This window comes from Zonotrichia albicollis, chromosome 4, assembly GCF_047830755.1.
Source record: "Zonotrichia albicollis isolate bZonAlb1 chromosome 4, bZonAlb1.hap1, whole genome shotgun sequence".
Taxonomy (NCBI): Eukaryota; Metazoa; Chordata; class Aves; order Passeriformes; family Passerellidae; genus Zonotrichia; species Zonotrichia albicollis.
This window is the reverse complement of record NC_133822.1, coordinates 26,994,846-27,017,205: the sequence shown is the minus strand read 5'-3', so window position 1 is coordinate 27,017,205 and position 22,360 is coordinate 26,994,846. Positions and strand designations below refer to the sequence as shown.

The window sequence follows — 22,360 nt, the reverse complement described above, 5'->3', positions numbered from 1 at the left end:
GAAGGAGTGAGACAGGCACTTTCCAGAAATGACTGATGGACTTGAAAACACTGGCAGAATTTACCATCTTCCTTGTCAGAGGCAACCCAGTCATCTCACAAGCACAGGGATGCCAGACTACGACAGGTCTAGAAAGGGCTGTCAGCATGTTCTGGGAGCTAAAACATCAAATAAGAAATCCAAACCTGCACAGAAGACCAAGGAAGAGCAGAAGAAAAGGAGCATACAACCCTCAGCTCCCCCTCACCCATGGTTAAAGTAGTTTACTGAGAGTTCAGATGTTAACAGGTCTGTGTGAAATGTTGCTGATTGTCTGCAACATCACTAATGGAGGTATTTTGAACCATGCACAAAGCCTTCACCTCCCTGAAGTTAAGGACAAAACTTGCATGCACAGAAGCAGGGCTAGGATTTCACCCACAACAATCATGTGAATAAAAGGTGCTTTTGTCACCCTTTTTATGTCTACTTTTCCCTTCTTTGTTACTATTCTGTTCACTGGTAGGAAGAAAAAGCAATCCTGCTGGTATTCAGAAACATTATTTACTATTTCTGTACAAAGAGAAAGCGTAGGTCAGATTGTGGTACATGTTTCAATTGATTTGGCCTGTTTTTCTATTTGCACAAGCTTCTTCAATAGTATTAATCACTCATGAGAGATTGCTAAACTCTTCTGAGAAACTATTTTCTAAGGATATCTTATTTTCAACTCCTTGCTTGGGTGTTGGGTTTCGATCATGTAGTTGACTGCCTAAGCCTCCCGTACCATGATTTCTTACTGGTTAGAACTTTAAGCAGCATATTGTTGAGAGCCAAGTGAATACTAATAAATAACTTATTTTCAGTCCAGTGAAAAACATTTAGCTTTTAAGATCAGGAAACAGACTTCTGAGTGTCCAGGAGCTGTCTGAATATTCACAAAGAACAGCTAAGCCTCAACAAATCAGGCAACCTGCATTTGGCATTTTCATTTGTAAAAGTATTTCAGAACCCACATTTGTTTGTTTGTACTTTTTCTACCATTTGCCAGCTCTATAAACAAAAGATGTTTCCCAGTGCTAACACTCAACTCATTTTACTGTTTGCATTTCAGTAGGATCTAAAAAACCCCAACACAGACCATAATATACTGCCCCCAAAAACCAAGTGTTTGCTCACCATCTTGATATATGTTAGTCATCAGATTTTTTTATATAATCTAATTTATGCCAAAAAAGCATTCACTAAATAGACACACAGCTTTCTACCAGTCACAAGTGCTGAGTTTTTTAACTGCAGAAATTATGACCTACACTTTTAAGTTATCAAATCATATTAAATACGCAAAATGTAAATCAGGTGACTATTTGTTCAGTCTTCCTAAACGAAAAGGGTTCTCTTCAAAAAATTAAAACCAGCCATCTGATCTAAAGATAAGGCTGCTTCTCTCTTTAATATACACAATAAAATGGTGCAGACATTTTCATTCCCTATAAAAATATTTTACAGTAGAATTTTATACTTAATTTATTTGTAATAGCTTTACTGTTTTGCTCTTCCTTCTGGCTCTAAACTTTATGGCAGGTCTCATTTTGTAATTATAATTCTCCACTTTACGTTACAAGTAAATCTTCTAGAGCAGTTAATTTTACTGATGTTGTCATTATATAAGAAGTCAGAAACAAACACATTATTTTAATTACTCTTTAAGCACTTGGCACTTTTGGAAAGTACGTTTTCGGATGGATGCTCACAGTATTTTATGTATTTATATGATTTTTCCCTTATATGCAGTTGCAAAATAACTAACCAACCAGAATGTGTGCTGTACAGATCCAGGCTTGGTATGTTCAGCAACCACGTACATCAATATGCAAGTGCACAAAGCAAACAAACGTTAGTTATTAAGACTGCAGAAAGTATCATCCTTGTATCATCTCGCGGTTTATTGCCACCACTTGTTTTTTATTTCTCTTTTCAATACCTAAGTACTATGTATTACACTTACACCAGTGAGAGAATCTTTCTCCCATCTTTTAACAAAGTACTTTTCAAATGGCCTGATTTCTTGTCATTATAGTAAATATTATTAGAAAGGCAGCAAAACAGCGTTCCTTGAATTCTTTGTGACTGGTCCATGGAATACCATATCGACAAGGCAATAACCATTCCGAAGGCTGTGCCGGAGCAATAACAGCACTATAATACTTACATTTGCACATGCGGGGGCTGGAAGCGTCCCTGGTTAATGTTGTAGAACGTGAAAGCCTGTGTGGGGTTGGAGCTGTACTCATCCACCTCGATGATGAGCCGGCTGTGCTGGTGCCTCCTGGCCGCCATGATGTGGGACTGGGCGAAGGCCATGTCTGCGCGCGGGCCCGGCGCCCTCAGGCCGCCATCTCTGCTATCTGCCTGCTGCGGGGGCCAGCAGCATGGCAGCCCCCGGCCCAGCCAGCACGCTGCCCTCGCAAACACCTGCGGCACAGGGAGACACGCAGCATCACTGTCGGCACTTCCTCTGGCACGAGGGCTGTGCGGAACGGGAGGGGAAGGTGGAGGGACGGAGACAGACTGCTCAAAGTACACAAACTTCTCTAGTCAGCAACCTGGTGAACATGCTTTACTAGGGGTGGGAAGCACGGAGTAAAAGTAAACTCGTTACACTTAGAAATGGATAAAAACGACTTTGTGAGAGCTGTCTCTCCGTGAGGCACAGAGGAGAGGAGCCATAGTAGCCCCCCTGTCGCACCCAATGCTGTTAGCCTGGTTCAGCACTAATCTGATCTTTGCTTGAGGCCTTTTTACAATTGTATTTTCATTATGGACTAAATTCTCCTTTTTAATCAAATTGGCTCATTCATTTATAACAAGAACATAGCTCAAGTGTTTCAGACTTTCAATCCAAACCCAAAAGATAAGTCCAAGCCACATCAATTCAAATATTTTTTCAATACAATCGTTCACATTCTTTGTTTTCTTTTCATAGAACTGATGAAGTTTTATTCCCCATCCTCCCTCAGAAAACCCCCACCAAACCTGAAATGGAATACATGACTATGCACAGCACTCAAATGCAAGTAAATTGAACAGGAACTAGTTTAACTAAATTTTCCCAAACTCTGTGACATTAGAGAGAAGCTTTGCAAGTGCCTGTTCTTTACATCAACAGAAGAGTGAATGGCTTTCTGTGCACTCAATCCTGGTTTTATAGCATCACTGAAGGAACTCCTTGAGGAGCACACAACTCCTTGAGTGAAGGACATATATAGAAAGGGCTCCCTTCTTCAAATAATTTCCAGTCAGGACTAGCCCAGCATTCTGAATTCATAGGAAAACAGAGTGATTCCAAGGGTAACACACAGTTAAAAGTTACTAAATATTAAAAAATGTAAAATCCCTGCAGGTTTTATGTTTGGGAATAATTTTTCCCCCAAAGGTTATGCAAGTCTAGAACAGCAGTACCAAAAATGGGTAGGGGAAGAACAATGTGAAACCAACTGGAATGCAAAGAGTATCCCCTGGAAACAGCAGAAAGTAATTTAAATGTGAATTTTACTCTTATTTCCCAGTTTTAATAAAAAATTGATTATAAGCTATAAAGGTGGGTATTTTTACAGTATAACTTTGCATCCTTTTTAAAAGTTGTCTGACTTAAATATTGACTTTCATGCAAGCAGGGGCTCTTTTCTTCAAGGGAATACAAGAAATCTGATTCAAAGACATATTTCATGAAAAGCCATGCTAGACTGCAACAATTCACTTAATACGCAGAGTTTTGGAGAGCAGGACTAGAAATATTTTCTGTGACCATGCTGATGTGCCTTTCTGCCATTCTGAAGGGACCACTGCCGAGAGTGATGGATGAGGGAGGCCTTCACAGTCACTCAGATTTTTAAAGCTATTTACAAGTACTCAGCTCCAATTCAGTTTAGTGGCAGTAAAGCACTTAAGCATCTTTAAAAATCTGGGCTGCCGCCCTCTGCTTAACTACCGCAGATGTTAAGTGCTCCAAGAAGTGGCAGAGTATTTTTGTTTGGCAAAATCTTGTTCTCCGGAAGCCGAAATGAAAGATTCAGCTTGGTTTTTGTTACTGGCTGAATGGCTGTAAGATGATGACAACTTGCTCTCACTAACAAGCCACAGCGAAACAGCCTCAGAATAAAGGAGCAGATTCCTACATGCCCTCCCCTAGAACGGAGTGGTAAGGAAATGCTAGAATAACAACAAAGAAAATTTGGGATTTCAAACACTCTCAGATGCTGAGTTCAGGCTGCAGAAGAAGCAGCAGCACAAAGGAATGTGCCAGAGCAGGGGGAGGGAAGGGAGGCACAATCCTTGTAAGAATAATCAAGTATAAATTGCTGCATTTAGGAAATAAGAAATTATGACAGCAGATGTGAAGAACCTTCCCTAAGGAGCTTCCTGTATTAAATGATGCATTTGTAAAGAAGTTTGAATAGTCAAGGTCAGAGATTTTATAGGGGGCAAACTGTTCTAAGTGAACCTACTTCTGTTTGAAAGAAACTATTAGACCTCTAGAAATATTCTCCAGTAAGAGAAATAATTTATGATTCCACACCTCCACATAAGGATTTCAAACTACCTCAAAAACACAGCCTTTTTTTTACAATTTGGGGATTGTGCCCACTTTACACACAACTGAACCGGGGTTTCAAAGGAGTTAAGGCACTGCCTTAGGGACCTAGAATCTCCCTTTAGCCTTGGGAAGCTCTCAGGAGCTCACAGCAGCTGAGGAAACAGCTTCTGTCAGTCTGCTCTTTGGCTTCTGTCCTTTACAGCTTGTCACAAGTCAGATGTCAAGTCTGCTGCAGAAACAGCAGATAAACCTGCATGTACCCCAATATCCACCCTTTGGCTCTCTTCCCCTTTCTGGGTTAGTGGAATGGCATGTACCAACACAATTTAACTCAAAAGACAAGTTTTATGGGGAACAGAAACACATCCACTACCCCACTTGACACACCCTTAGTGCTGGAGAGCTCTTTTAAGCAGGGAATCCACCCTTGCCCATGGAGAGTGAGTGAACCACACACCATGTGGCCAGCCTGAGAGAATGGCAGCTAACACCCAGCAAAAAGTTTATCCTATATGCAGGTGAAAAATGGGAAGACAACCTGTTTCCTTTGATTTAAAAAAAAAAAAAAAAAGGAAGGGGAAAAAAATGCAACGGTATATTGAGTCTTCTGCTCAGTGACAGTCACTCAGTGCCAACCCTGGACACATAAAAACCATAAAACAAGGTGGAAAGGGAAGGGAAGTTGTGGGAAGGGAAGAGAGGAGGGGAGGGGAGGGGAGGGGAGGGGAGGGGAGGGGAGGGGAGGGGAGGGGAGGGGAGGGGAGGGGAGGGGAGGGGAGGGGAGAGGAGAGGAGAGGAGAGGAGAGGAGAGGAGAGGAGAGGAGAGGAGAGGAGAGGAGAGGAGAGGAGAGGAGAGGAGAGGAGAGGAGAGGAGAGGAGAGGAGAGGAGAGGAGAGGAGAGGAGAGGAGAGGAGAGGAGAGGAGAGGAGAGGAGAGGAGAGGAGAGGAGAGGAGAGGAGAGGAGAGGAGAGGAGAGGAGAGGAGAGGAGAGGAGAGGAGAGGAGAGGAGAGGAGAGGAGAGGAGAGGAGAGGAGAGATCTTAAAAAAAAGAAGAAAAAAAAAGAACAGCAGTCACTGAAATGCCCTGAATGCCCTGCGCTAAACAGAAATCATCTATGTAACACACAGGATCAGTCAGCATAATTCAGTATCAAGCTGATAATTCGGTATCAAGCTGATTTCCAGCTCATTTCAGAAACATACACAGATGTCTTTGAACCTTACCTTTCAGTCTATGGTTTTCTTCCTGCATAAGTGATTGGCTGACTACTGACATTCTTGGTGTTCGACAGAACAAGCTGTCTCCTTCCAGCTTGACTGATAACCAGACTGACACCCATTACTCCCCTCTTTCTCTTTCCATTTCCAATAGTTCCCCAAATTGTAACTTTTCCTTTCTTTTAATATTCTGAAATGTATTGCTTTCCCAAACCACAGTATAAAATGCAGCAGGGAAATAATTATCTGCTTCTGCAGCATGCAAGTTTTAAAATTATATGCCCAGCATTAACAACACAGAGAGTTAAGACTCAAATCCCCACAGCAACAACATGCTAACCATCCTCTTCCCCCAGACTTATGGAGCTGCGGGATGTCTGCCAGGGAAAAACAGAGAAATGTAAAAAGGACTGCAAGAACATGAATACTAAAATAAATATCACAAACCTGGCTGTTGGAATCACAGACTGAGAAAAAGCTATTAAATCAGCTAAGCCATCTTCTTACAGAAGGCAGGAATGTTCTCTGTACATTAATTTCCTGCTGTTTTCTCCAGCGTGTGTTCAAATGGGCGCCAAAGTCCACTATGTGTAATGGACACTGCTCCAGCCTTCAGAAGGCTTCACATCAGGATATAAACTGTGAGCACTGAAACACCTCTCCTAAAGAATTACTGGACTAGGCAGCTAGGACTACCCAGATATATTTAAGTACTTTATGAGGTCCTCAAACAAATCTTTGTATTAAGATTCTATTTTTTTTTTTTACTTCTTCAGCCTGAAATTTCTGGTGTTATATCTCACCAGCATAAAAATTTCCCCATCTAGATGAACTTCACAGCCTTTTTATACATCCTATTTATCTTTTTTTTTTCATTTCAAGCCAATGTTTTATTTTGATCTCACTTCTCCACTCACATATTTTGCTTTATTCTAGGTTCACTCTCATGACCACTGTCTCTTCCCAAATCTCACTCCACTGCCCCACTGTTCTCTCCATCATCCACCCTTTGTCTCAAGTCTAAAAACACCACCGACACTTCTTGAAAATAATTCCTGCAGCACACAATGTGAATCCAGAATTGAAGCAACATGGATCAAGCAGATGTCACTGAAATAATAATTAGAAACCAAGATAAAATATTGATTATGATAATTTTAATAATTTTTAAAAGTCAGTAATTGGGAGAAAACGATAAAGGTGTTCCCTGTTGAGAACTGAACTTTGCTAAGCTGCAAACATCTGAAGGTCAAGAAGCACAGTGTGGCTGTAGCACATCACAGCAAGAAGCTGAACAGGGGCAGTTGCCAGATTTTCCACCACCAGTGAGACAAAGAGAGAAGAGAATGATGGGACTCCAGGCAGTACCAAGGTCAGGGGCAAAGAGGCAGCTACAGAAAACATGTTAATTTTGCTCAGCCAGCCTCTCAAGCTGATGTTTGGGGAGGCAATGAAAGAATAAAATGTAGTATAAAAAAAAAAAAAAAAAAAAAAAAAAAAGAGGCATTTCCATGCAGCTATGAAACATCAAAGCTGTATTTTTTTCAGGGAAAGCCAGTAAGACAAGAGCAGTAAAGCACCTTAAAGAGGAGCATTGAGAGTTTGTGATAGACTGCATGGTGACACACTTGCTTCTCATGCAAGTCTTGGACACTGCTAAGCAGAAACTCTTTCAAGAGTTTTACAAGCACCCAAGTCTTCCCTGTACTACAGTGCCCCTCATAAACTGTCAGATCACCCCTTACATGAGGAAGTAGACCCTTTATTTAAACCCCCAAAATCACAACTGCCACAGCAAAATTTTTACAATAATCAGCTCCACCGTCACAAATTCCTGCTTTTGCTTTAACTCCTGAAAACGCTTGTTACAAACTGACCACCAGTAAGTGAACATACTGAGACTAGAAAAGCAACACTTACTCTGAGAAATAGGCTGAAAATACTAAGGGTTTTTGCTAAAATACCCATTTCACACAGTTCAGATAGAGGCCAATCAATGAAATCAGTCTGCTATCTTCAGTTCTGCTACCGGAAAATGAATATTGAAATAATCCTAAAAAGGCATTTCTCTGCGGGAAAGGATGAGCCAGGGAAATAACACTGCTGTTAAAATCTTTCCAGAGAGATACACTTTCCTCTTCCTCCTCTTCATCTTCTGAAACAGAATGCAGGTCCTGGGAAAGCAAAACCACTGAGCCTCCCCTTGGCAGCCTGGTGTGCTCACCAGACAAATGAGGACTTTAAAGGGATGGAAGTACAGTCAAATGTCATGGACACACTTGAGGATTTTAAGTTTGATCATGCACACCTCTACTGATGGAATCATTAGGCTTCCTAAATTAATAGGATCTGTCGGAGATAGGAACATTTCCCATTGCATTTAAAACAATAAACAAAACTAAATGCACTTCTAGGCCTTTTTAGAAAACATCTGAGGTAAAAACATTTCTGTGCCAGCAAATCTAAATTTGATATCAATCAAATAATACTCAGTTCTGTGACTCCATCTTTTCCCTGGAAGTCATGGCTATTTCCACCCATATAAGCAAAACGAGGGAACGTAATTCTGAATTACCTGTAAGCCTCAAAACCCTACTCTTTTTGTCCTCTTCTGTTTAGAATCTCATATTTCAGATATCAATGAATACTTCAGTGCCTCATCATATATCTCACATATTTGTTAACTGCAGATCTGCAGGGCACTGAGCAATCTGGTTTCTAACATGGGAAAAGAAACAACCAGTGACTTAAACATACCTATTATTTCTCTGTAATTCCAACCACCTTAACCTGCATTAGAAAAAAAAACAGGCAACAAAATCCCCCAAGCTATCTCTCACTATTCTAAAACACACATCATTGCTCTCCTTTGCAGGTTATAATTACCTGTCACATACAGTATGAGAAAACTCTGCACTGAATTTTTTTTCTTCAAATTAGTTACTTCCTTTGCTCTCGAACATGAATACTGCACGTTTCTCTCATTATTTTTCTTATAAAGAACACGAACATACTTGTGAGCTTTAACTGTAATAAAAAGATTCTATGGACACAGCAGGTATGAAATGAGATAAATTATTTGGGTTTTGGGATTATGTGGTAACATCCACTTCTATGAAGTTTCATCCAAAAATATACTGTACCTACAGCACACCAAAGTTCTGACAAGGCATCCAGGAAAGCATACAGACACTGAGTTCAGAAAATACAAAAATGGCACATTTACCTAAGAAATTCAATTCTGTATTTATTTAAAGCAGTTACCACTTAGAAACCTTCTTTGTCAGTTTTATTTTGAATGATAATTTGATTTTTAATTACTTTTTCTCATTTCCTTACTTAGTTCCCAAACCTATACAGTAAATGAATATTCTATTTATGAAAATTTAGTTTTATTTTCGCTCATTAGAAGTATAATTTTCTGAATCAATTTCTCCTCCGTACAAATAAACTGTTCATTTATTCAATTTGAAAAATCAACAAAACCTAATAATACTGCTTTGTTTCCACCTTAAAATTCTGCTTTATCATATATCCAATATATGTTTTAAATACTGGAGTGCTCTAAGATTTACAAACAGACTGAATATTTGTCAAGGCTAAACACATTATTATAATCCTACATACGATAGTGCCTGAATGTATAAAAACATTGTAATATTTCAATGAAGTATTTAAATGGATACTTTTTTAAGTAAAACCAAATGTTTTTCCTGAAAAATATAATATTTTCACTCAATACTACCTTTAGTTATCTAAAAATACCTGCAGAGTGGATAATCTATGTAAGTAATTACCTCTAGGGAAGAAAATTTTAAATAAATATCTAAGAGCCACAAAAGTAATTTCTCACTTTTGCCTTAGTCTCTGGCAGTAATATATAATCTGCTATGTTACTGTAAACCATGTGTATATATTCATTCAGGAAAAATTAGAATTCCCCAAATGAGAATACTCATTCTAAAGGAAAATAGCTAAAAATACAAGTTATGTGGGAAATTACAAAAAAATGGACATTCCAACAGAAATAAATTAGGGTTGTGGGGGTTTGATTCTACATTTCAGTTTGCAATTTGGGCATGTCATCTACTCCTGAATCTTTCAAAATATTATTTACTGAGGAGACTAAGTACTGAAACATATTTAAGACACAGTTTGGTTTAATTTTAAATTGAAGAATGTTCTTATTCTTTACTCTTTTGTGACAACTGACCACATCCTCACTTCCTAGCCTAGTACAAGTCCTGCTGGGTGAAAGCCACTTGCCTGCGACACTCACTTTATCCAAATTGCTTTCAGTGGAATTTGTGTGTAATAAATTGACAGGCTCTTCCCTTTTTGTGCAGCAGCCCTGCTTGGCTGTGGATTCATTTCTACTGCCAATATTCTCATCTGATTTCAGAGAGAAATCTGATGCTAACAACTCTTGAAAGGACAAGAGCACAGAAGAGAAGTGGCCTATCCATCCCTGTAGTTCAAGATGAATGAAATGCCAAAGTACCAGCACATATGTCAAAGGTGGGATGTAGAACACAGCTCACATGCAAATATATTTATAGTGATACTACTTCTGGCATCAGTGTCTCTTAGATAAATTATAAAATTAAACAAGCAAATCTTTCACAGCTACATTTTTTTCTCTTATACACAAAACTTTGAAAATTTACTATGCTGTCATATTATTTCTGCTGTTTCCACTTCTCCCTCATTTAGCTGCATCAATCCCACTGAAACCCTTCATGTCATCTGATTCATGTTCAGGGATGGAGTCACTGGGATTGTTACCTTTATTTTTCCAGGTATTGCCTCCAGGACTGTTGTAAGGAAAAAACAGTCAACAACCACTCCCAACCTGATGTCATGTCCATAAAGAGCCCCCCTACGTGGTCCATGTGAGATAAAGAAAGGCTGCCCCTGAACTGTGCTCTGCCCATCAGCTGATTCACTGGCTGCTTGAAACACTCACTTGAAAAATTTTAGTTGCACTGGTAAAAAGATTTTCATGGGACACAAAAAAAAAAAAAAAAAAAAAAAAAAAAAAGCTAAAATAAAACTACACAGTTTGGGGATGGAAAGTAAACAGAGATCAAAATGTAAAAATATCTGGGAGGAAAATAACCAAATTCTGAAATGAACTCATTGTACATTTTTTTTCTTTTCCCTTCTGTTTTTTTGATCAACATGGTGAAATCTGAACTTTTTTTTTGATGTTGACAAACCTGAAGTTTCCACTAATATGTGTTGAAATTGACATTTATTGTCATTCTTGTTGAAGTTACAAGCCAGTTAATCTCTGTCAGTAGCTAAACTCTGATCTACCCCATCCCCACTACATTAGGCAAGGTGTCAAACTTTTACCAAAATCCTCTCATATTAGGGACACAGTGTTGAGGGACAAAACTCAGAACAGCGATACAGTATAGAAAACCTCCCAGCAGAAATGTTTTGCTTTTCTACCAAAGAACCAGAAGAGGGGCTGTCCCACCAAGCCAAAATAATCCTTTTACGAATACATTATGAGTGTCCACAGACCAGGTGAAATCCAGCAGCAAATGATGCTGGATACAGCCCTACAGTAAAACAGTCTCTGCCCCAGATTACAGCCTCCAGAAACTCAACAAAGGATATGGGAGGAAAACAATGTAGCACAGGAATTATCAGTGCAATGGCAGCACACTGTGTTCCTTCCATTTTCTTTTAGGAAAAAATAATGCAAGATTAGCATCACAAAAGACACAAGTGGGAAGAAGATGGGATCTGATAAGAGTCGGTGAGAGGAGGGAAAAGGTGATAAGGAATCCAGTGGCGTGCAGGGTGCTGGAGTTCCACAGCGCATCAAGCGCAGCGATGCGATTCCGAGAGCGGCAAAAAAGGAGGCTTGTGCAAAACAGCCAATTAGGAAAACATGGAAAAAACAACCAAAAATATCAGTCACAATCTCCTCCTTCATATGCCACTTGTGCAGCTGCTCTGCTGGCTTCAGTCTTTGGTTCACTGACAAGACCCTATATGCCGTAAGGGAAGCTGGGCTGACTGCATGACAGAGGAATTCAATTTAAAAGGTGAAGAGGACACACCACATAAAAAGTAGGCTTGCAAAGAAAAGTGATACACTCTTGGTTTTAGCAGAAATGTACAAATTAGACATATGTAACAAGTGATGGCTAATGCTTGCAGTTGAAATGCATTTCTGCATTGCACCTTTCAATCAGTAAAGACGAGCCCTTACCTCACTGATACAGAATACAGCATATTTAAATGATATTATGAACTCAGCCTCTACTCCCATAGTAAATCATAGCATTTTAAATTGTGACTGAATGGAAGGTACTGAGCATTTTGTGTTTAGGTTAGTATAATGAATTCCAGATCAGTTATGACTGAAAGTTGCCTCATATATACCACGATGGCTAATTGTTGATCCTAATACAATTCCCACTGCCTTGTCAAAGCATGGCAAAACTGCCACACTTGTTGACAGTCTCAACAATGAGGTCAAGCAGTGAGCAACGCCCAGGAATGAACTGCTTTGACTCCAGAGGTGGTTACTGCAGCAGCAGGGAAACAGCCAGCACTGCAATAGCTCTACCACTTTTTGCAATGGACCTTATCAGGGGCTGTCACTCTGCAACCCTGCCTGAACATCACATTCTCATGCTATTTTATTTGTAATTATATTGACTGAAAAGATGATTTTCTAATGGGAAGTTAGGATAACAATCCAGCGACCTTAAAGAACTGTCTTACATTAACCAACTTTGCTTATATTTTGAAACATAACCTAGAATAGCCAGGATTTAAAATGAAGGTTTTAAGTTGGAAATAATAATTAGAATTCATCTCAGACAGAAGAAATTGACCTATGGAAAATGATGACAGAGCCCAAACCGATGTATGATCCAGAACACCCAAATTAAAGTTTCCAGGGCTACACTGAGTCTTATTTTGAAAGCTCATACTGTATGTTGCAATATTCTAATATTCCTTCATGTAACTGAACATGTGAAAAAGCTTTTTCTTCAGCTTACCTTGCACATCCCGTATGAATTCTTCAAAACAAAATTCAGCAAGGATCAAATGGACTGCACTGGATTATTTGTATTATGTTTATTAACCAACTGAGATGAAAACTGTTCTCGTGGATGAAAAGCATTAAAATTCTCAATTATGAATGCACTTTCTAATTACTATTTGACATTGTTTCCATATGTCTGAAAAAAAGAAACTGACTGGGTAATTGACTAAGCAGTTACCTGGTTTCAGGGGATTTGAGTCTCCTTCCTTGTAATTCAGTGGCAGAACTCAAGCTGACTTAAAAACCAATGATCTCTTTATACACTTTTACTTGTTCTACTAAATAGAAAAGTCCACTTCAGCGTAACTCTTCAGGTCAAGAGGACTGCACCTGAGGCAGCAGATCTGAACATGTTTGGCTCCTAACAGGAGGTTTATAGTACATATAGTACATTCAATTACATAAATATGACTAAAAACTACACTACATTCTATGAACCATTAAGTGAAGATGCAGAAACATCAATATCAGAGTCATCTATGAATGTATGCCAGATCAGAACTCCAGTCTGCTTTACGTTCCTGCTGACAGTTCCCATAATGAGCATGCAGCATTAAATAAAAACCATGACCTGTTTAAACAAAGATCAGAGCACCAGCTTTATCTTTGCATTCTCTAATGTTTGTTGTCTGGCATCACAAACTAACACCAAAGCAACTCTCTTGTTAATAGCAGCCCAGAAGGTTTGCATACAGGGCATGAGGGGATGGCTCCTGTCCACCAAGAACATTTGTGTATCTTTAAAATGGGCATTTTACTTCACACAAACATATACAGGTATTCTCTGCAGTTACTCTGCCGTGAATTATACCACAGGAGATCAGGAAGAGAAGAAAGGAGATAGAGGGGATAGTGTACAAGCAAGAAATTTTAAAGATTGTTAAAGATGTCTCAGATAGATTGAGACAATGAAACAAACCCCAAGAGCCAAGCTAAAACTGTTTAAACACAGCATTGAAATTTTATGGGTAGTTACTAATATTAATCAGTTCACAGACATATGATACAAGGGAAAACTACTGCATTTAATAATTTCAAGAAAATCTATATACAAATAGAAATCAGTAACCCCCATATTTTTGTAGTACACTACCAGAGAATTTACAGTGTCTGGCATCACAAAACTGTTTATTCCAAATAGGTGCAACACAGATTGCCATTTGCCAATGACTCCATAACTGGTCTTCTCAAAAGATGCATGATTTTTTGGTAGTCTGATTTCAGATAGGCACTTTTAAAACGTAGCCTTGCATTTTAAATATTTACCTTAGAAAACCTGAGAGTTCACTTCATCACAATCTAATATTATGCAAAGTTTAATAATCATGCCTAGTTATCAATTTATCCAGAATATCCGGAGCTCCTTTACATTAGTCTAAATTAACCACAAAATTCATTAAACTGAAGTTGCAATGGCTATCACTACCATACATTATCAGCAGATCTCTCAATGATAATATTGTTAAGGAACAGACTGTGCAAGCAGGAATCTTCAACTATTGATCTTCCGCCAAAGAGAATGAAGCATTTAAAATCTGCCCAGTTCTTCACGTTTCCCATCTGTACCCTCAGTGTTACCCACGGACAAGCACACCCATTTATAAATGTACTGCACACTACCCATCTGAAAGTGCGAGATAGAAAACGCTAATCCTAAGAAAGCAATGAAAAGAACTGAAATCTCTATCTACATGTCCTCAACCTTTTTACCTTTTTTTTTTTTTGTTTTGGTCTGCTATACTGCTTTAAGCGTGCTGGATACCAAATAACAGCGCAATAAATCACATGCAAATCGGCATGAATCCTACCAAACTTATTCGAGCGGTTTCCTCCCGGAACAAAACTTTGGAGGTCACTCAATCCTCTCCTACGACAAAGGGAAGTTCTTCCTCTTCCATCACCCCTTCCCCCGGCTGTGCGAGTGCGAGGGGACTATCGGGGAAGGCGCGCACGGCTTCTCCACGGGGGCTTCCTCGGCGCTGCTGCCCGGTTGACGCTGAGCACGGCGCGGGGATGCGACCGACAGCGCCCGGGGCGCCCGGGGCTCCCAGCCCGGCCTCCGCGGCAACTCTGCGAACAAAGTAACTTGGCGGCTGGGCGGCGGCGGGGCACGGCGGGGCAGCGGCCGCTCTGCCCTCGCCAGCGAGCGCTCGCACGGCCGGGGAGAGCGGCCCGCAGGGTCCCCGGAGCGCGGTGCCAGCCCTTACCTTGCTCCGCAGGCGCTCCGCACGGCCGGCGGCAGCAGCGCCGCGGGGCCGGGGCACGGGATGCTGCGAGGCTCCCGGCGCCTCTCCCTCCGCCTCTCTCCCGATCCTCAGAAAAGCCCTTCCCCCCCTCGCTCCCCCCGCGCCTGCCTCACTCTCTCTGGCTTTGGGGCATAGATGTTATGCGTATATATATGTGTGTATGTGTGTATGTAAATATATATATACATATTTTTTTTTTTTTTTTTAAGAAGCCAAGGGGAAGCTTGGTTGGGAGAAGCAAAACCCTGACGCGCTTGGGGGTGGGTAGGTGGGGGGTGCGGCTGGGGGGGGGCTTCAGACCCTCACAAGGCAACACAGGCGGACCCATCCCCCCCCGTCTCCTCGGTCCCCCAGCCGGGGGAGGCGGTCGAACCTCACCGCCTTCCACCGATCCCGCATCGGCCCTGCGCGCGATTCTCCCGCCCGGGGCGGCCGCCTGGACCCCAGCCCCGACCCCCATCCCTGCGGGGGCAGCGGGGCGGGGGGGCTCCCCAGATACGTACCCTGCCCGCCGGGGCCGGCTTGAGGACGCAGGATCTTGTGCGAGCGATCGTCTCCTTCTCCGGGAGCTCAGCCTCCCCTCCCCCCCGCCTCCCCTCCCCCGCCTCCCCCACCTCCTTTGGGGGGCCAGGAATCCCCCACTGCCGGCCCTGCCTCCTCCCCGCCCGGCCGGAGCGCTGCTGCGCCGGGGCCGCGGCGCGGCATGGCCCCGGAGCTCGGTGCCCGCGGCCGGGCTGCGCTGCGGTGAGCGCGGGCCGTCCCCTCCCGCCGCGGGCGCGGGTCAGCGGGGGCGGCGCGGGGCCGCCTCCGGCGTGAGGGGAGGCTGCGCGGCCCGGGGCACGGCGGCCTCGGGGAGCGGGTGCGTGCGGTCCGCAGGCGGGACACTCCGCGCCGGCCTTTCGGGGGATGGGGTGCTGCTGGCTCCCTCCTTCCCGCGGCGGTCAGGGGGAAGTTTGGCGCCGGGTCTGCGGGGGGACTCTCCGGGCAGCGCCCGTGGCCAAGAGAGCCGCTGCCCGTCCCTTCGGCAGCGCAGGTGCTGGGGGGCGAGAAGGGCGCCGAGGGGACTCCGGAGGTCCGGCCCTGGCTGGCTGCAGGGGGACACGGGGGTGGCCGAGGGAAGGTCCCTTCCCTGACAGCGCCTGGTGTGTTTCTCAGAGGCACCGAGCACGCACATCTTCCCTCGGCTTTGAAATCAGGCCGTCGTAGAATCATAAATATATAATATTGCACTCCTATGATATTATGAGTAGAGAGCAAGAGAGTTAAACGCATGCATTGAGGAAAGGCGAATTACATGTAAAGGGCTTTACTGCACAACTGCAGAGCGATTCTCAAATGAAAAAATTTAAAATCCTTACAAGAATAAATTTAATTCCTGCTCGCACGTTCCCGTATCGCCTGCTAGGCAAGCAAGCGTGCTGGATATCGAGCAACGATTAGTGGAGTTACATCTGGGTTGGGTACACATGGTGACTTAGTGCTGATCAAACAGCAGTCTGAAAATCCCGAGCTGGAAAATACCCATTCTGGACAGAATAATTGCACTTTCCACATCTCTTCCAGGTCAGGGTGGAACAGAGAGCCTTGGGAAGCGTTCTGGAGGAAAGAAAAGAAGCCATCGAGCCCCGCACACGGTCCTGTACTGCCGAGCAGAGCCAAACTCGCACTCAGGCTTTGCCCGGGCCAGGGGACCCCACGAGAAGTTCCCGTGCCCTGAGCAGAGACTCAGATCTCCAAAACTGGACCTGAAAACTTTCCCCCACAGCTTCCATTGCTGGCAAAACATACGTATTTATCTTGAAAGTTTGCTTCTTGACCTGTCAGCGCTTTTGCAACAATATAAATGTGCTTGGGAAATTTTTGATCGGCCTAATGGTTAGGACCTATTAGAAGCTGCAGAACATACTCACAATCAATTCACTTATTCAGATGCATGAATGCAAGCTTAGAAAAGTAATTACAGGCACCTTTTTTTGGAAATCTTGAGGCTGTGTGGTTTCCCCACGGGAAATATGAGTAATAAATTCCTACTTAAAAAAAAAAAAAAGTAAGAAAGAATAAAATGTGCTAAGCATTGTTCTTATTTATTTTTGTCTTTAACATTAAAAAATGTTGATTAAATGTTCCAGGTGAGGCAAGGGTGGCTGGATGCAAATCCTTAATTTTCACAGAAAAATGAAAATCCTCAATTTCAACTATTCCTTAAAAGAACAATAAGAAAGATTTGATATTGATAATTTAGATCTTCTTTTCACTTTTTAAATTTTAGTTGTCTTTTGTAAGAGAACTGGATTTTTCTTTTCTGGTGAACGTGTAAACAGAAATCAGCTGGTCAGTATTAGCAGATCTGGCCATTTTTCTCTTTCTACTGAGAGTTAATGTATCTATAGAGTTAACATAATATCTATACACATTAAATACATCTGGTTTAGGTTTAAAATATTTTATTTAAAAAATAATTTATTATCCTCTATTGTCACAAAATGGTGAACAGTACTTGACATTTTTAGTTGTTTATGATTTGCATCAAGTTGTCTTTGTATAAAAACTGACATTCAACTAAAATTTATTTGAGGTCACTTAAAATTGTTCATTAAAACTATCTTAAAACGCGTGATGCATTTCAAAAGTATCTTTGCATTTTAAATTATTTTATGAAATCACTGAAATAATGGCCCCTAGAAGGGGAATTAAACTGGAGGCTTCCAGTAGCCATGGCGTTGACAATCTTAGAGAAAGAAGATCTTATCCTCTCACACTTGGGTTTAGCTGTAGATTGACAGAGGAAAATAGGCAATCTTACTTTTTCTTCTTTAATGTTGGTTTTTCAGCTTTAATAGTCCTTAACTGAACTACTCAAATGGATTGAAACAAAGATATTCACCCTGCCTGCAAAAGAAACTGCAGCTCTCAAAAATTGCTTTCCTGCATCAGTTACATCCTGTTCCATCTGCTTAGCCACGGCACTCAGTCAGGCTGGTGGTGTCACCCTCTGAAGCTCAGGAACAGCAAACATCTCTTTATGTCAATTGAAGAGACAATGTTACGTGATTTTTTTGTGTTTTAAATAAAAAATTTTTGGGGAAGATACTATGGAATTATGTTGTCCAGCAAGGACAATCCCTATTTGTAGGCATTTTAATCAGATTCTGGGATAATGAAGCAAGGGACCCCTAAATAGTTAGCTTTGGTTGTACAGATTGTTACTTCAAGGTGGAAGGGCTTTTATGTATCATTTTTGAATTATTATTTTTGAAGATGGAAAATGCTCTATGTGAGCACTTAGGTAGCAACAGACAAAAATTAATTTCAACTGACAGGAGAGGAAATGATCCTCTTATCTAAAGTGAAAGGCAGTTGGGCAAATGAAGTTCAGACGATCACTGGGGAAGGCAGAAATAGATAATAAACATAAACCTGTATAGCAGTGCATCATTTCGGCAGAATTTTTGTACTTAATTTGGCTTCTTGCTGGTTGGCAACTATTAATGTGTAGTTTAAATTAAACTTGTGCTTCAAAACCACCCATTAAATGAAAAATCCAGCCCAGTTTAGGATTTTTTTTTAATGTTTCTTGAGCAGTTTTTCCAGATAAGAGTTAGTGCAGACTTCTGTCAGCACAGTGTCAGAGCAGAAGAGGAGCAGTAGATCACGGCTGAGTGACAGCCTCCAGCTCTGAAATGTGCCATCCATCCCCTCGCAGGTTCTCTGTTCCCCATCACTTGTGGGACATGTCAGACTTCCTGCACATGCCCTGCAGAGCTCGTCTGTGCCTGTGCACTCCAGCCTGCACCTCCCAGGTGCTTTCCTGAGACATCAGATGGAATGCACGAGTGCAAGGAGCCGCTGATGCACGCATCTGGGTGGTCTTTGCCAGGACAGGAGGGTATGTGGTGCACCTGAGCTCTGAGGCATGGCTGCATGTCCATGAAACTCGGACAAATACAGAGGAACATCAGGCTGTGCCTGGGCATGGTTATCACACGGAGAGAATGATGTGTTGTCCAGGATGGAAAGATCTGTTCCTCAGGCAGTGGAGCTTCACACTGCTAACACACACACAAGGATAAAAGTTTAAAGGGTTTTTTTGCTAAATTTTACATCTTTTCCACAGAAATTTGGAAGTGGGTCTGATGAACGACTAATAATGCATTGTCATTTCTTTAGCGGGGAGGAGGTCTCTAACCTGTGCAATATTTTTAAGCTAATAAATAAACAGCTAATTCTTAACACTAAACTTACCAATCAAATCAGCCTCGTGTTGTATTGCAGTAAACCTTAGCGATCTCCTTTCAGCTGGGGTTAGGTGTTCCCTGCAAATCCTCATAAAATACGGAGCTGTGGTACTCTGCCTGTGTGGAAAAAGCCTGGAGCCACATAGTGATGTATCTGTTCAGCAATGTGAGACAGAAATTCCCTGTTCACAGCCCTGCACAGTCAACATTGCCTGCTGGTAAACTTTAAATTGCCCGAGTTTCTTAATGTCGTGATTAAAAGCCATTTGTTTCTTTCTTGTCCTATGCTGTGTTTGGCAAAACAGAAGGAACAAAAGCCTCACAATTGCTTGCATGCCCAGCAAACAATTGCACATTGCCCAATTGTATGGGTTTTTCTTGTTCTTAAAAATATGGTCTAATAATACTATAGATACCCGAGGACCTTTTCATTTCCCCATTGTGAGCAAAGTGAAAAGCTGAAGTCTTGATACCAAAGTGCAATTCTGTGACTTGTGAAACTGAGTAGGTATATCCAGCAGCTACTGAAAAATGATGGGACAAAACCTCAAACAAGCCATCATTGTTTCTTCCCAAAGATGCCAATAAAAAACGCTTTGGAATAATATTCAGCTTTTAATTAAGACAAATGAGAAATGTCACAAATAATGTGCATTACAGGACACAACAAAACCATGTGGAATTTCTCCTGTAGAATTTCTCCTTAAACACTGATGTAATTCCAAGTCTCATTTAACATGAGTTTTTCTTGAACTTTACTGCTATGTCAGAGGCTGAGATACTGCAAATGACTCTAAAACCTGAATAGCAGTTGCTTATGTTCCTAATAGTAAGATAAAATATCTACATCCTCATGTATTAAAAATAGAAAATGAAGTAGAGAGGAAAAAAAAAGAAAACAAAGTATTTGCATTTTGAAAACTGTAGAAATATATATTTGGAATGGCACTAAAAGATGAGCTGCTTCTCAGTGTTGTAAATGAAAAAAAATTACTGGGACGCCATCTATAGCAATAAAAGGTTTTTTATTTGGCTGGTTGGTTTCTATCAGTGATATGTATTTTTCAGCTGAGGGGAAAAAGTCCATTTCAACAATCAAGTGGACATATTTGTGCTCCTATTTTAGGAACATATTCCTTTTATAGGCATTAAACACAGTTCACTATTGGAAAATTTTCATTTATTACATCTGCTTCATGTAGGGTCTTTCATGTAAACATTATAAAAAGGATTTAGTGTTGGATTTAGAAGTTGGGGTTTGGTTTTTTTGCCCTTTGTTCTCATTTTGCATTTTATTTCTTTGGAGAACTCTCTTTTTTTCCCCCTTTCAGGAAATTTCACATAATCTTTTCCATTCGTCATCAGCCAGGTTGCTGATTACCAGAGTAACTGCCAAGCTTTCAACTCCTTGTCATCAATGGGCTGTGAATGACAGACAGCATTAATGTTGGCAAGCTCCCACTCTCCTTTTTGCCTTTCCCAAATGTAATTAAACTGCACTAATACAGCAAAAGAAAAGCTGCAGCTTTATTTTACTCACCCTAATAACATAACAATTAAATCAGAGAAGCACACAATTCAGTCAAATAAACCCATCACGACAAGGAAATTCAGAGGTAAGGGAAGTGTGGATCTATCATTTAGTGAGAAACATAAGCAGACTTCCTTTCCTTTCCTGGCACTCCAGTGACTGCAGTGTTTGACCTTCGGGGAGAGGAGTCCAGCATCCAGCATCTCTTACAGCTGGGGAAAGGCCTCCAGGGTTTCCCCTTCTGTTGCACCTTTGGGTTAAGCATAAAGGGAATGATTAGCTTCTCCCACAAGAGATCTGCTGTCCCCCACGCAGGGGATGGCTGGATAAGGAACAAAAATGTTGGGGGTCAGAATATACAGTCTGGACAGCACTGCATGCCTTGGCCACCAGAAGGACATGGCATTCTCCTGAGCTTTGAGGAAGCCTTGAGTCTTAGGCTTAATGTCTGTAGTGGCTAGAGGACAGCCAGGAGTCAGGAAGAGGCAAAAACCAGAGTCCTCAGAGTCCTCACCTCACTTGCAGGTCACTGTGGAAATTTGTGGAATGCACATACACCATTGAAGCAGATAAACTATCAGGAGATGAATATATATATATATATATATGTTTCTCTGGATCAAGGCCAGTGAAGAAGTTACTGGCTCATGGAAAAGCAATAGAATTTCCCCATAAACCTCTCATTTCTTGCAGCAGTGTTCTAGGATGGGAAGCAAGCACGCCTAAGGAGGCTGAGAACTGCCTGCCATGAGCTCTGTTAGCACAGCTCTGAGGCTGGCAAGAGAGCCTGTCTCGTCCTTCAAGACATCCTTAAAAGTAACACAGTTGGCTTACAAGACAAAGCAAATTTACAGTAATGCAGAGGAATGGTTTGACTAAATGCTGACAGAAGAAAATAAAGGCTGTTGCACAACTAGCCAGAAAGAAGGGACACCATATTCAAAATGGAAAAGCCAGAACCCTCCTCAGCCTGTATTTGACCATACCCTTAGGCCAGCCTGGCTAAACAGACTAAGTCTGTCTGCTTGTGCAATTTGGGTGAATCATGGTGACTGTTAGCTGACAGGTGGTACCTTATAAATCCAGCCTGTGCCAAATTCTCTGAGGAACTGTTCAGTACATACTGTAAGTAAATATGTAAGTTCTGTGGAGTAAGTAATTTACAACTCTGAACAAATTGTCCTACAATACCAAAAGCAGCTCAATATGATGATAATTTTCCAGAGGAAGAAAACTTTGGCTGAAATCATATTTTAGACAAAGTTTAAAGCAGGATTTTTTGTAGGTCTAGAGCTGGGGTGATCTTTTATATGCCTGCTAATGTGGCTAAAGTGGAGTGAACAGCAAAAAGGAAAAAAGGGAGGCATGTAAAACATAAAAATGTAAACCCACTGGAGAAAAAGCATAGTTGTATAGTGGAAATACTAAAGAGATGGACTTGGAGGTTTCTGTTAGATTTGTTCTCATACAGTACTGTTG

General features: G+C 41.5%; 1 protein-coding gene and 1 long non-coding RNA gene across 4 annotated transcripts in view; one reads left to right on the top strand and one right to left on the bottom strand.

The window, feature by feature from the left end:
• Window positions 1–15,885, bottom strand: part of MPPED1 (metallophosphoesterase domain containing 1) — a 59,690-nt gene extending 43,805 nt beyond the window's left edge. The window contains exons 1-2 of one of the 3 annotated variants that reach the window (XM_074539234.1): window positions 15,619–15,885; window positions 2,192–2,454 (exon numbers count right to left, since the gene is read on the bottom strand). In XM_074539234.1, coding sequence (XP_074395335.1) covers window positions 2,192–2,343 — 152 coding nt within the window. In that variant the 5' untranslated portion in view covers window positions 2,344–2,454; window positions 15,619–15,885. Of the gene's footprint in view, window positions 1–2,191; window positions 2,455–5,800; window positions 6,478–14,677; window positions 14,819–15,618 lie in introns of those variants that run through there. The other 2 variants (XM_074539231.1, XM_074539233.1) reach the window with 2 other exon arrangements.
• LOC141728782 (uncharacterized) lies at window positions 14,812–17,240 on the top strand. The gene is made up of 2 exons (XR_012579953.1): window positions 14,812–14,950; window positions 16,679–17,240. It is a non-coding gene; the product is annotated as an uncharacterized LOC141728782 (long non-coding RNA).
• Window positions 17,241–22,360: the final 5,120 nt, after the last annotated feature.